This window comes from Haemorhous mexicanus, chromosome 4 (genome assembly GCF_027477595.1).
Source record: "Haemorhous mexicanus isolate bHaeMex1 chromosome 4, bHaeMex1.pri, whole genome shotgun sequence".
Classification (NCBI taxonomy): Eukaryota; Metazoa; Chordata; class Aves; order Passeriformes; family Fringillidae; genus Haemorhous; species Haemorhous mexicanus.
Window position 1 is genome coordinate 18715608 of NC_082344.1, and position 14821 is coordinate 18730428.

General features: G+C 36.5%; 1 protein-coding gene across 2 annotated transcripts in view; it reads right to left on the bottom strand.

The window, feature by feature from the left end:
* Window positions 1-10287: 10287 nt before the first annotated feature.
* Window positions 10288-14821, bottom strand: part of EDNRA (endothelin receptor type A) — a 35528-nt gene continuing 30994 nt past the window's right edge. For both annotated transcript variants that reach the window (XM_059843963.1, XM_059843962.1), the window contains exons 7-8: window positions 14585-14693; window positions 10288-13256 (exon numbers count right to left, since the gene is read on the bottom strand). In XM_059843963.1, coding sequence (XP_059699946.1) covers window positions 13116-13256; window positions 14585-14693 — 250 coding nt within the window. In that variant the 3' untranslated portion in view covers window positions 10288-13115. The remainder of the gene's footprint in view (window positions 13257-14584; window positions 14694-14821) is intronic.

Below are 14821 nucleotides of genomic sequence, written 5' to 3' on the forward strand. Positions count from 1 at the left end.
CAGTGGCCAACATACTTAGTTGTATATGTAGAAAGTAGATTGATAAGATGTGCACGAGAACTTAGGGAAGAGTCTTTTTGAACTGTTCAAGCCTAGAATGTGATATGAAGGCCTTGCTTGCTGACAGTGTTTTCATGCCAGCAGCGGTTTTTGCAGGCATCCAGAATTTTGGAATTCCTTCAGCAACAAAAGGAGAAAGAATCCTCCTATTAGTTTTCTTCTGGATTTTCCATCTTAAAAAGCAAAGCAGGGAGTGTAAAATGTTAAAGATTCCTAAAATACTTCAATGTCAGTGTAGTACAGACGTATTTCTAGTGGTAGTGATTAAGTGATTTAATGAGCCTTTTCTTTATTTTGAGTGATTGTCTTAACTGATGCATCAGGCTGGCATAATATTAAATATAGTCTTTCCAATCATTCCTTTCTAACTCCAGACAAAAACTGAGTTTTACTGAAAGTAAGTTTTGGTCATATTTTCTCAGTTCTTTACCCATCAGTGTTGCTAATAGTCTACTAGAACTGAAAAGTAGTGCTGCAAAGTTTTGTGTATAGTTTGAAAGATGCCAAATCTACAACATAAACCACTTTAAAAGAAAAAGGTCTTGGTCAACTAAAACCTGTCAACAGCACAGCTCTTCTATCTGAAGAGCAAGATTTTTCTCCTTCTGAGAGCCATGAACTAAGTTCTAGTCTGAGAGCCAGAAATTCCTCCATTCTCATTCTGATACTGACTCTGTTGTAGCCTATGGCAATTTATCACAATTTTTTGAGTATGTAAAATGGAAATATTTGCCCAGGGGCAATATGAAGATTAATTACTTAATATTTGTAAATCATTCTGAAAATCATCATTATGCAGATATTATGATTATTTCTGAGCTGTCGATTCTAATCTGGGATGAGGCCCAGAAAAGGACATAAACAACTGATGCTCAAGGCAGGTGGAATTCAGATGCCCTGGGTCAAAATTACAGTCCTAAAAATGTTTACACATCTGCCACAAAATACACAAAAAAAAGTTCATAAGGTTGAGTAGAAGCACTGGCATTTTTTATTATGAGGTGCATTTTGTACTCCAGTGGTGCTTACTCATGCTCTCAAAGGTACTTGAGGCCTAATAGAACTGAGCAGCTTTGTAATTAACTCAGGCTAATGCCCAGTAGGTGTCCAGAAATGAGGCATTCCTCTGCATGTCTCCCTGGAGAGTTCAGTCCAGTAGGTGAGCTCTGAAAATGCTAGCCCCACAGTGGAAAAATATTTCCCTTCAGACTGTAGCTCCATGCTTAATACAGACAGAAACATGGATGGGGTCCAGGTTCAATTCCCTTGTCTGTCTCAAAGGATCCAACTCCTCTTTGGACCATGCTTTATCAGCAGGCAGAAGATGTTTTGGAACGTAGGAAGGATTCTTTCCTCTTCAATTCCACTTTGCAAAGAAAATACTCACTAGTCACTGGTAGTGTTTCAGTCTTGCAGTTATGGAACTATTGGTGAAAAAGAGGAATTATTGTGAAAGTTTACAGAAAATAGAGAAATAATCAGTTCTAAAGAAGTACAAAAATAGTTCTAGAAGCTGGGACTAGAACCTAGTGCTCTTCAGTGGGTGCCTGCTTATATTAGTCTGCTCTCTGTACCACATGATGACTTTATGGGTGCACCAAATGAAAAAAATTTCCTCCATGCTCTGTATAATAACCTCTGGATTCAATTATGCAGATGAAAATCAGATGGTGTGGTACTTGGCTGTGCAGTGCTTTGTCTTCCAGATCTGTCCCAGGTTCAGCCATAGGGATCTGTCAAATATAGAAGGACCAGACTCTTCTTCCATTTCTTGCTTTGTTTCTCTGTTTCTCTCCAGGCTTGTGGTCAGTCCTTAAAATGAACAGACAAGAAGCATAGTCTGAGCCTGGCCTTTTTCTCCAGAAGTCAAAGAGAAAACTCCTTATGATGTTCATTAAATTGGAATAGGGCTCCAAGTATTAATGGAAGAAGATTTTTTGGATACGTTTCCTGTTTTACCCATTATGTAAAACTCCTTTCTGCTCCAATTTCTCAAAACTGCTATTGCCACCAAGTCAATGCCTGCCTCAGTACTTTAAAGCAATATAATTAAAAAGCAGTTTTATAGTAAGTTAAACTCAAATGCTCTGAGACGTTGTCTTTAGGTGACTGAAAAGACAGCTAAAAAGGAGGAAAGAGAAAAATAAATAGGCTTTTCTTTCCAGAATACATGCATGCTTGTGCTTTATCCTTGCAAGAATATGTTTAGCAAACATACTTGTAGCAGCTTGTGTCTATGATGAGGCAGTCATTGTGGCACAAAATTGTGAAGACAGTTTTCACTTTTTGAGAAGTGTTGGTATAAAGAAACACAAAAAGAGTTGGAGGTAAAAATGGACTTTAATCCTTGCCAACATGTAAACAGTGATGTGACTGAAAGAAAGTCTTCACACTAAATACATTTCTAAACATCTACAGATAGATAACTATTAGTGGAAAAAAACCCGTTTTCCAATAACCACTAAAAACCGTAAACCCAAATATTTTCGGTCTAGACCAGCATTTTTGTTTAAACATGATAATTTTAGAGGCTTTTTTTTCCATGCTGCAGCCTAGAAAAATCTGTGAAACAGACTGAAACCCCCTGAACTGGGCCCCTGGAAAAAAAGAAAAGGAGCTTTTCCATATTTCCAAGTGGCTTTTTAGGCCTCTCAAGTCTTTCTGGCACATCATTCTCAGACCCTTATGGACTGGGATGCTGCCAAACAGCTTTTTTCCCACAAAACTTTAATAAACTTTGAGTGCTGGACAGAAGAGTAGTGCAATTCCCAAAGAGAGATTTCACTACAGGATTCCAAAATGTGTACAATATAGAAGCTACCCTCTGAATGAACCCAGTGATACTTTTCCTTGGATTTCTTACAAATACAAGAAGTGCAGTTCTGTGTCTTACACTGGTTTAGCATTTTGCTTTTTTCTTACCACCGATATGATTCCTAGCACTGTTTTATAAATTAGACGTGCTTATTCTAATGCAAGGATACTTTTATTTTGCCAGATATGAAGCCATACTTGTATTTACCTACAACCACATGAAAATAATTCCAACTACAAAGTGTTTAGACACAGAAGAAGAAATTTACATGAGGTGACAAAGAAAGAACTACAGCAAAAAGATTCCCATTAGTCACCTCAGACTCCTAGTCTGTGCTACAGCTGCTACTCTAGTTGTGGGCAAGAACACCGAACCTGATTGTTTCAGTTAATTTATAGAGTGTTTATACATCAATACACATCGATCATTTATGCAGCAGGGGATCATTATCACGAGCTTGGTCCTGTTTTCTGAGCCAGCATTCCCAGGTGCATGTGAGCACTCCTGTGGATTTGGCTGGAAGTTGCTTTCACATAATTCATAAAAAAAATTGAGTCAAATGGTTAACACTGACCATAACTGAAAGAAGACATTGACTCACCTTGTAATTTTCTGGTCCTTACCCTGCTTACTCAGGCAAAGCTTCCACTGACCTCCAATAATACAGTTTAGCATGTAAAGCAGCAGTTAATTCCGTTCAGTGTGAGCTTTGCTAGAGTGAAGAGAACATAATTAGCCCCAAAAGATAAATTCATGGAGGAATACCCATCATTTACCCAAAATGTACTGATTCTCACCTCAGTTTGGTGAAGGCTTGGGCACTCTACCAGGGAAGTGTTGTTGTATCCCTATATTGTCCTTACACCCTTCTCTAGGGGCCTGCTTTGGATCCTCATGGGTGAGTCTGACTCAGAATATCTGCTTTAGGTTTTTAGATCCTTTTCATCATTAGCACAGATACAGCTCATACAGTCCAAAACAGAGCTGGTCAGGAATGTGTTAATTTTACATGGAGAGTTAAATAAATCTATTTTTATAGCATTAATTTTTTCATGTATGATTTCTTAAACAATTACCTTTACTGTTGAAGGGCCTCTCAAGTAATGGCCTTGTTCACTCCCTAAACTGTATGCCACCAAAACAAAATGTTTTAAATCACAGTTGTGCAGTCTGAATGCAATTATTTAATATATAATCACACTACAGTCACAAGTTAAATCCTTACCTTGTGACACTTAATATCTCCATGTATATATCTCCCAAACCACTTCTCTTTCTAGATGCCATATTTCAATTGCAAACACCTCACTTACTTGGTGATCACAGTCACCTGGAGGTCTGTTTCCATGATTCCATCTTCCCATTGGAGAGTAGCTTCTGATTATCTTTTTTAGATGCATTCCTATAATTTTCTACAAATTGATGCCATTTATCTTCTGTCTATATTTATCATTTTTAAGCTTTAATCTGTATAAAATTAAATTTATTTACTTACTTGTTTATAGCAAGTCCTTTATTTTCTGAATCCCTTTGGGTGTTTTTTTTAAGTAATACTTCTGAAAGGTGTCAGGCTGATTGTCCTAAAACATAAATTCTCCAGCTATTCTGGATCATGGGCAAGAAAGAAAGACCTGTAAACTCCTATACTGTTAAATTTCACACATTTCTTTATTAATACACTTCAAATTTGACTTGAAAAGGCTTTTTTAAGCAGTGTTTATATTAGTGAAATTTCTAATTCAACACTCCTGCCACTCCACAGATAAAAACTAATGGTTTAGGTTTGGGTTTTCCTTCCTTTTCTTGTAAGAATGCAGTTTTGGGACAAGAAGCTAGTTTGTGTTATATTCCTCTTAAAGGATATGTTTTTTAATTGGAGTCCAGGAGAGGCTTTGTGTTCTGGACCTTTGTTCCTTTCTTAAAATTCCTAATGCAAATCATAACTGCCAAAATTACACTGGATCTGTTTCTGAAGTTCATTTGGGTACCTGTAACCATGAATTGCAGTTGCATGCCATAATGTTTGCTGTGATGCTGAGCAAAGTTTGGGCTCTCTAGGCTGAGCTTTTTGTCTGAATAGTGGGATTAAAAATACTGAATCTAGCTTAAAATTTCTTTGGCTGTATCTCTTTCTATCTGTAGTTCGACAGCTCTGAAACAAATCTGTTGCAAATTAGGCGTCAAAATCTTCTATACTATGTGCATCTAAAAGTTTAAAACGCTGTTTATTACTCTTAGTTTAGTGTAAAGGCAGCATAAAACCTTTTTCTTCCTTGATTAATTATGATTCTGAAGAATCTTTGAGAGAATAGTAATGGAACATTGATAGAAAGCTATTCCTAAAGATGGAAAACTCATTTCAATGCAATCTGTAATTGATTTTCCCTTGTTAATTTCTCGATATTTCCTATTACCACCTGCACAAAAACTGTCACATTTTGTTCACTTCATCATCAGAAACTACCTGAACAATTCAAAGTATGTTCACATAGGAACTTTTGTTATAGGGCAGTAATACTTGAGACCAGTTTTATGCATGGGTAACACTAAAATCTGAAGTGGAAGCAGTCAAGAGTTGAGCACAAGTTAATTCATCCTGCTTATTGGCAACAATAAGTCAACAATAAGAAAGGACAGAGAGAAGGACAAGATAACAAAAAAGATTTCAAGGGCAAACTGTAGGCACCACGTCATAGAAATTGGAATTTTCAACTTCCAGTTTCTTTAACTCGTGCATTAATTTGCAGAGCTCTCAGGGTTCTGTAGTCTCCAAACTGTAGAGCTTGGATAAGGAATTAGTTAACACTGAAAATTTCTGGCCAGTTACTGCTCATCATCAAACTTGTAGGACTAACCATTATAAAGCTGCATTTTTAATGTTGTTGCTGCAGAAAATTGTTATGCAGCCTATGTTGACATGGGCTTGCAGAGCATAGTTTTGAAAAAAAATTATTAAAGTATTTATACAACAGGCAGTTAAAGCAGCATTTGGAATAGATTTTCAGCTCCCTGGTGAGCTCAGAATTGTTCTTGAATTGTATTGTTTGTTTATTTGGGTTGGGCACTCCTTTCCATTTTCCATCTTGGCACCCACTGTAACAAATTGTTGCTAACACGTCTGGAACTGTTAACCAGTTCTGTGGGTACCATGACGAGTCAAAGTAGCCTCACTTGAACTAAGACATAAGCAATATTTTAAATTAGTTGTCTGTGTTCAGTTTTGAGACTCAACATGAAAAAAAGTCATCTACTATTACCAAGTGGATCTTTGTAAGAAGTGTATCAGGTTGGCTTAATTAGAGATAGCTCCTTTTCTTGTGGCGTCTAATTACTTTTCATGTAATACATTTTCTGTATTATTTTACTTGATTGGGTTTTTTGCATACAGAGCATAATTCATGAAATCTCATCCCCGTGGCAAAAAAACTGTGAAGTGGAATTGGCTGTACATGAGAGTTCTTATACAGTGTTTAGTTAGAGCAAACTCCGTTTTCCCAAAGCTTAGAAAATACATCTCTAGAACAGCTAAATATGTAATCAGGACATGATATTTTCTGAAAAGAGGCAGATCCCAAAGGCCTGCATATGGGGAGAATTGTAAGGGTTTTCTGTTTGACTCAGCAGGGTAAGGTCCCACAGAGATATTTTTGTACATATGGAATTCTTCAGGAATACAGCATGCTACATCCCCTGCAGTAATAAATATTGATCCATGGTTCCTCCGACAGAGGATCAGTACATTTTTGAGACATATGTGCTCATGCTATAGTATGTCCTCATTGATTTCAGTGTAGGCCAGAACTGGTTCAGCAAAACTGATCTGCATAATTGCAGCAGGCATTTCAGGGATACATAGTGTGAGGATACTCCAGCCAATGGTGCTTTCCCTATATTTGCCTGAACAGGGAGGAGGACACACCAATAAGAACATTGGCATAGATTATTCTATTGATATCTGTGCAATAACTGGTTTAAGTAAGAGTCACATCTTGGAGGAAGGACAGGCTCAGGACAATGCTCTGGGTTTTCAGAATATCAGTATTCTACAATGAGGATTGCTCTTTGCTAGTAGACAATATTCCTTTTCTTCTATTCTGTCTCTGTTGGTGGAGTGGTGCAAGGGGAGAACATTTTTACCTCTGACTTCATTTATTAAACTTTATGGGAAACAGAGTGTGCTGAGGTTTCTTTCTTTGAGGCTTCTTTGTTTGAGGCTTCCCAACCTGAGTATATGAGATGATAATTTCATAATTATTCATCCAAGCCCCACAGAACCTTTTACTTCTCTTCTGCGTAGCTGTATTTGGCTTAGTCATGTTGCCACAGTTACCATTCCAATGGGCTCCATCACAAATTCTGACTGAAATCCCAGTCCTACTGAAGTCAGTAGCTTCAGCACATTATCCCAAGTTACTACTTGAAACTTGACATTACTTTATTGTCTAGTTTTAATTTTGATTGAGGTCTTATACTGCTAAAGTAAATGGAAAAGAAGATTTGTTTGGGGCAGGGGGTGATGTATATTAATTATGTTCTTTATATGGAAGAACAACCATTGCTTAAGGTTCTGCCAACAAATTCTCAAATGATATGTATATACATATATATACTAATTTATACAAATGATCATAAAAAAGAACTAATTCAACACTGGATTCCTTGATTTTGGAGTAATCCTGGGTATTGCCATTGTTGCAGTTCATTTGTGGTCAGGAAAGCCATGCTAGATATTATGAAAAATGTTAGTCAAAGATTTTTTTGCAGTGCAAGAAGGCAAACTCAGTAAGCATCTCCCTTTCTTCACAATTATCTCTGAGTATGAGATGTGTCTTGGAACTAATACTTTAGAGAAACATTGCAAGGAAGTCAAAGAATCTTGCATTGGAGAGTTATGTCTTCCTAATCCCCAGAATTTACATGTATTTTATATAATGGAGTGTGAAGATTTATTGCCTTTACTGTATTTTATTCCAGCTTATGAAATGTGGAGTTTCTCATTATTCTTGTAAACACTGCTCTTTCCTGAATTAGCAAAAGTGGTATGCTTTCTTTTTTATCCATTTAAAAAAATCCATGTATTTTCTGCTAGTAGTACTGAGCTGTAGTCATTTGTCCCAAGATTACTCTCTTAATTTTCTGCTTAAAACTTGACTGTAAAAATTTGTGACTTTTCTGGTAGTGTTTTCTGGTTTAATTGTGCTTCTGTATTGTAATATACTGTGTGTATATATGTGGAGATGAATGCTTCATCTGTGTAGATATTGGAAAGAAAGCTAATCCAAATGTATACTTTATTCAGAGGCAATACTGAAGAGACCACTGTACAAGAATTTTAGAGGGGGAAAGACAAAAAAACTTGAGACACAGACGTTTCAATAAATATGAAGAGTGGCTACAGGATAGAATGGTGGTGTAATGATGGATTTCTAATATTCCCCTCTGGTTAAAACATGTAGCGGGAGGTATGTTCTCTTGGAGAGCTTGGAAGTGCTTCTCATTAATTGTTCTGGATGCTTGATTCAGTAACTTCTCAATCTTTTTGCTCCCAAGGACAAAGACAGTGAGATTGCAGTAATGGCCTTATTCTGAGATGCCCCAAATAATTAATTTCAGAGCAGTTGGCAGACACTCAGTTACTCTCAGAAATGTGGGCAGAGTGCTCCTGAAGTTCAAATTGGGTTTTTTTTTCCTTACTCGTTGTAACACTTTGTTGAATAAGCTACTGTAACTAACAGGACTGCAAGGGTGTGACTCAAGTGTCAGCTCAGTTCAGAAGCAGTAGTGTTTGTACAGGGGAAAAGTGATTCTAGATGAGATAGTAGAGGTCAATTCATCTCATCTTCCTTTAGAGAAACTGGAGATGACCTACATTTTTTTATTTATTTCATATCTTCCTTTCCCACACTTGGACTAATGATAAGCTGCATTTCTTTTAGAGTCACATTTTAAACATGCCTGGGGTTGATGTCTTTTTTTTTTTTTCTATGCGACTTGAGAAATGTTTCTGGTCTGTAAAATTTTTATGTGTCTTCTTTTACTCTGATTTTGGAGAATTGCCTTTATTTAGTCCTTGAAAGAGTGCGGAGTGTAAATTAGTAATACTTTGCTGAGCCAATACTTGCAGCATTGATTGTGTGGAAGAAACTTTGCAAGGCAATGTTAGCATGATGTCCTGGTGTTTCTTCTAATGAAAATGCATGCTTTGCCTCAGGGACATTTGAGCAGGCATCTGTTCATAAAAATGCAGCAGAATTTGAATTTGTACTATGTCTTCTCACACACTGAAACCCATAAGGCTTCACAGAATCAAATTATATAGCAACAAGATTGCAGTAAATATGTAACTGATGAAAGAGAGGCATATAAAAATAAAATATAAAATAAAAAGAGGCAGCAAGAAATTCCACAAGCAAGGGAACTTACAAATACTGGCTTCCAATAATTTGTGGTTTGTGGTTTGATTCTCAGATGTCTTACAAGTTGCATGCTCTGATCAAGGCTTTTTCTGCATCTGTAATGTTCATAACATCTTTCTATCAAGTAGATTTATTGTTATGCACAAACTACATTTCTGAAATTTTCTGCATGGAGCACGAATAGAATTTTGTTCTTCCTGCCATCCTACAGTTCTGGTGAAATTCTCTGTAGCTTCATAAGGATGATAACTCTGTTCTGTAAAATTTATTGAAATTGGACAGGGGGTTGATAGTTGGTTTGGAAGGATGGAGGCACAGACAGGTAAACACCTGACACTATTAAAATCAAAACCAAAATATTCAGATATGAGGGTAACATAAGCATCTTTTCTTAGAAACAAGCTAATGGTTTTTTCAGGTGAGACATGATCTACTTTTTTTAATGCACAGGAGCTGGCAAGGTCAGGTCTGAGGCACAGAGTTTCATAAGTAAATAAATAAATACAGGCATAGATATAAGTGAAAAACCCATGTATGCTGTCTCCTTGAAGTAAATAAGTATAAAATATACAAAAGAGGAAATGTTTAGTGAAGGAGTTTGAGAAAAATAGTATGGTGGAGCATATTGAAATGCATATTGAAAACAAAGAGAACAGCTGTATTCTAAAGCTAAGTTGAGAAGTAAGACTGTCAATGAAATTTTACACTGAGTGGTCTGACAAAAGTTGGGAATTCTGAAGTCTGCAAAAAAAAAAAAGATGAATGTGACAGTTAAATGGATTTTGATTACAATGAACAGGCAAAAAGTTAATGAAATTAATCTGAAGCTTGTGAATTAGACCCTGTTATCTGCAGAGAAAAGCTAGGCTTAGTTCAGTTGAGATTGATGCAAACAGCAGGATTAAAAATGTCTATAAAATAAGAAGAGAATGGAAGGATACTTGTGGAAAGTTGTACTGATATAAAAGAGAAAGCAGCTTCTGTGTGACACCAGAATTGTGGAATACTTTTATTGGCTCTTTTTGAAAGTCAGCTTTTTCAGAAATGAGGGTAGATACTGAACCAGGAGGAATATTTACCATTCTCAGTGTGAGAAGAGGAGAGAATTAAAAAAGTACCTTGGGAAGTTTTTCAGAAGCATTTTCCCTTCATCTCTGCAGCTGCCACAACACAGCACCCTTTGTTCTTACAACTGGTTTGTGAGTGGGAGCAGCGGCCACCAGTAAAAAAAGAGTATGAGACCTCCCAGAACCTCACTTGTCACTATTATTTAAACTCTCTCTGTCCTTCCACTGGTTGGAGAAAGGGAATGAGGGTCACCAGTTAGCAGGCTCTGATCTCTAAGTAAGCTCACTAAAATAATTTTAAAGGGTTCTAAAAAATACCTCTCACTTCTGTTAGTTAATTTTTACCCTCTTCTTTTCATTAGTTAAAAAGTTTTGTATTTTTTTATGCTGCTGCTAAAGTCAGTCAGCATTATGAGGAGTAGGAAAATAGTTTTTCCATCTAGGCTGGGGTGGTATAAAGGATGCTTTGTGTGTCATGTGTCTCTGCCACATAACAGAGCCAGCTCTTGGGTTGAAGGCAATAGATTTTGGAAATGTCAGTCCTGGAAGGAAAAATTTTAGATTTTCATGACTGGCCATTTGCATCAGTGCTTGTAAAGCATAAAAGTGACCCATTTCACAGTCTGAAACTTTTGAAGGTAGATGGGGCTTTTTTGGTAGAAGTTTAGTGTTCTTAACTGACCTAGATTGCTTACTGTCTTTTGTAGACAGGTAGAAGCATTGTCTCTGAGCAATCACATTACTGATTTGCAGGTGAAATGTTTTTGTTCATCTAGCCATCAGGTAAATAGCAGAAAAGGGGAATGCACACAAAGCTTTCTCCTGCCTTGAAATAAAGGAGGAGCAATTCACAACTTAAATCCATTCCTCATGTCTTTTTTTCTGTTTAACTTTATCATCTCCTTGATACGTTCAGTCAAAGCAGCAGGGAAGATTTCAGGATGTAAAGAGACTCAGTAACTCAATATTCTCAAAGGAGAGCATTGTCACTTATTTACTATGCTTTCTGATACAGTTTGAGGATGAAATGTTCTAAGTAAAATTCAGCCAAGTCTCATTCCATACCATGCTCTTAGGCTCTACCACAGAGCACTGTCGGAAGACTGTATTTAGGTTTATAACATATGAACATGGATTTGTATGTATTTATACAGGCATACATGTCACAGAGACAAAAGCACACAAAAAATACACAAACCAATTTAAAGAACCTTTTTTTAAATATACTTCAGAAAATTTGTGTGAATGTAAACATTGGGGAAACTTGTGCAGCAGAAGTCACTGTAGGCACTGGCATTTTGACCTCTTAAATAAAACTATGCAGGATTCCATTTTTCACTGGAAAGGAAATGGATGTTTAAAAATTTGTGGAATTTTGATTACTGCTTCTTAGCCTAGCACAAAAGATGCTATAAATTGCCTAACAGATTTGTGCATGACACATATTATGTATGACACCACACTATTGAGTTCCACCATTTAATGAAAGGCTACCTATTAAAAATTGTTATAGGCAAACTGGAATCTCTTGCCGTGTAGCCTTAATGGATGGAAATAATAAGAAAACAATCAGTTTACATATATGCAAGCAATAGCTTCTATATATTTTTAATAGCATTTGTATGGTTAACAATGCTGATAACCTATTAAAATTAAAATCTTTGAGTGTTGTATAAGACAGAGAACTCTGTAAGAAATAAGGCACAAAATATCCTCTGCACATCCAACTCTTCTGGACTTCCACATTTCTACATTCACTCTGACTATAACCTCATGTTCACAATGTGAAAACAGAGTGCATAGCTGCTCTGATAATAACCATATTCTCAGAACGCTGTGGACAGCTTTAATAATGTTTCACTATGTTCTACTGACCCTCATTTCAACTTAGATTTAATGCAGCTGTAGTCTAAATAGATTAAAAGGTTCATATAGTTTAAGAATTAACATGTCAGGTTAATAAAAACACATTGTAAGGTGCCCATCTGTGAGCATCTTCAGTTCATTTCACTGATACAGATTATGTTTATTTTGTACAGAGCATTAGAATAAATAACACAGTATAGTACTGTATTATTAATACCTCTTTTTTTGGTATTAATCTGTGCTTAAGTGCCAAATGTTGATGCTGTTTAAATGGTCTCTTCCTATATTTGAATACTGAAGTGCTACAAATGTGAACTGCCCAGCTAATGTCTCGATCCATTGTAACATAGGTAAAATGCTGGCGTGGACCAAAACATTTTCTAACATAAACCTGAAAAACAGCAACACAACAACATGCAAAACAGACTGGTGCATGGACTTCATCCACCACAGAAACAGAACTTAAAAGACAGATGGGCAGAGAGAAAATATGGTCACAGATAGATTCCATTTTGATATCTTCTCAAAAGTTCCAGAGTGATTAATTCGAGGTGACAATCAGGTAAAAAGATTGCATTGTACCAGTCACAGACACTGGACAGTTCCTGCCTGCTTCAGAACAGCAAAACCACCTGTATAGTTCAAGCCAGTTTTTTGTGTCATAATCACATCAATATCCTTCCAGAGGCAGAATTATCATCCAGTGGATCTCAGTTCACAGGACATCAAAGTTACACTCACTCCATCTACTCAGTCACCTCTAGAATTAGGTATAATGGTGCACATGTCTGAATTCATTACGAAACAGTCACTGGGCTTCCTGTTGTAATAGCTTTGTAGTGACTTTTATTTTCCTGTTTCATTCTGAAATGGTGTGAGATTCCTTAATTCTCAGTTTATGCTGTCTTTATGGCTGCTTCGGTCTGTATTGTGATTGTTTAGTTCTTGGTTTTTCCATTGAATGCTTGTTCCATTCATGGGCACTGAAGTCACCAAACTCTTAGACTGGGAGCAGCAACAGCAAAGACATGACTGAAAATGAACAATAAACAAACAAACAAACAAATAATAAATAAATGTTAAGACAAGTCTCTCAGTTATATGCAGATTGCCAGCCATATTTTTCATTCAGAAATGACAGATAAGAGATTCTAGCTGAAGGGAGTGCTAGCTATATTCAGGGAAATTTTTATCCTAGAACATAAATGATTGTTGTGATTGAACATCACAAGTGCAGCAAGTTAGGCCCATCCTGTGCCTCTTATTTATAAAAATTTTTCACAGTATGAAAAGGGAAATTTGTTTAGCTAAGGTAAATAGATTGAGAACTTACAGAATTCAATACATATTATTAGGTGCTGGGTTGATTGTTTTTTCTCCCTCTTTATCATAGTACTTGACAAACTTAGGGATCAGCATGCTGCTTAGCATGGAAGAGAAAAGAAGAAAATTTCCCCAGCCCATGACTTAGGTCTCTTCTCACATCTTAGAAAAAGACAAAATTATTTTGGAAAGGGTTCAGTGAACATACTGAGGTGTAATATCTTACACAGTTAGGAATAGAATCTGATTTCTTACTTGTCATGTGAAAATGCTCCCTTAAATAGTTTTTCAATCTGAACAGGCTACAGACAAACAGGTATTCCCTAAGTATAATAATTCTTCACATTTTTCTCTGTAGTTTGGATCCTGCCTCTTTTCAGACTTAAAGTTTAGTGCTCCAGTCCTGTCATCCTTTGTTTTTCATTGCAGATAAAGCTGTTTCAGTCTTCCATTTCATTACTTTCTTTACTCTCTTTTTTTGGCTTCCCGTTGTTGTCTTTAATAGGTGGACAGGGACTTGCAGAAGCACATTGTCACAAGGAAATTATTTTAGCCTTAAAATATGTTTGCATTTGTAGGAACTGGAAAATGCAGGTAGAAGACATAATGCACATTTGATTACCAAAATCAACACAGGTGCCTGATTTGGTATTCAAGCCTGAAAATTTTAGTCATTAATGAGATTGTTTAATACAAGCAGCTTGGTGTCATCAAGAGTGGAAAATTGTTATCAAGCAAATTCTATTTCAGGTGCATGTCACATGCAGATAAATAGTATTTACAAGAGCACGTCTATCTCAGTTTACACATATGAGGACTATGTCAAACTTATTTATTGGTTTAGTATTTCAGATTAAGTGGATAGTTTCATTTGGTAGATGTGCTATGTGAACTGAACTGCTAGCTGCTAAACCAGACAATTTATATTCTTTCATTCCATTGCATGCCTCTTCTCCCAGATGTTAAAAATAGACAACAGCCAAGTGGTTCAATGCAGTTAGTTAACTGGACATAAAATCTTATCAAGAGAAGCTTACCTGGAAACAGTTTTTAAACTTCTTGCTCACAAAATACAGAGCTATGGGGTTTATACAAGAGTTCATGGTTGCCAGGTTGATGCTGATGTAATCCAAGGGCAGCAAGAAACTAGGCAAGAGGAAGACAAACATTTAAACAGTTCATATGATACAGAAGCATCTGTTTTCCTTGTGGTTACAGCCTCTTCTGTCACACAAACTCATTCTCTCTTATCTAACTCTCTCAATTTAATCTTC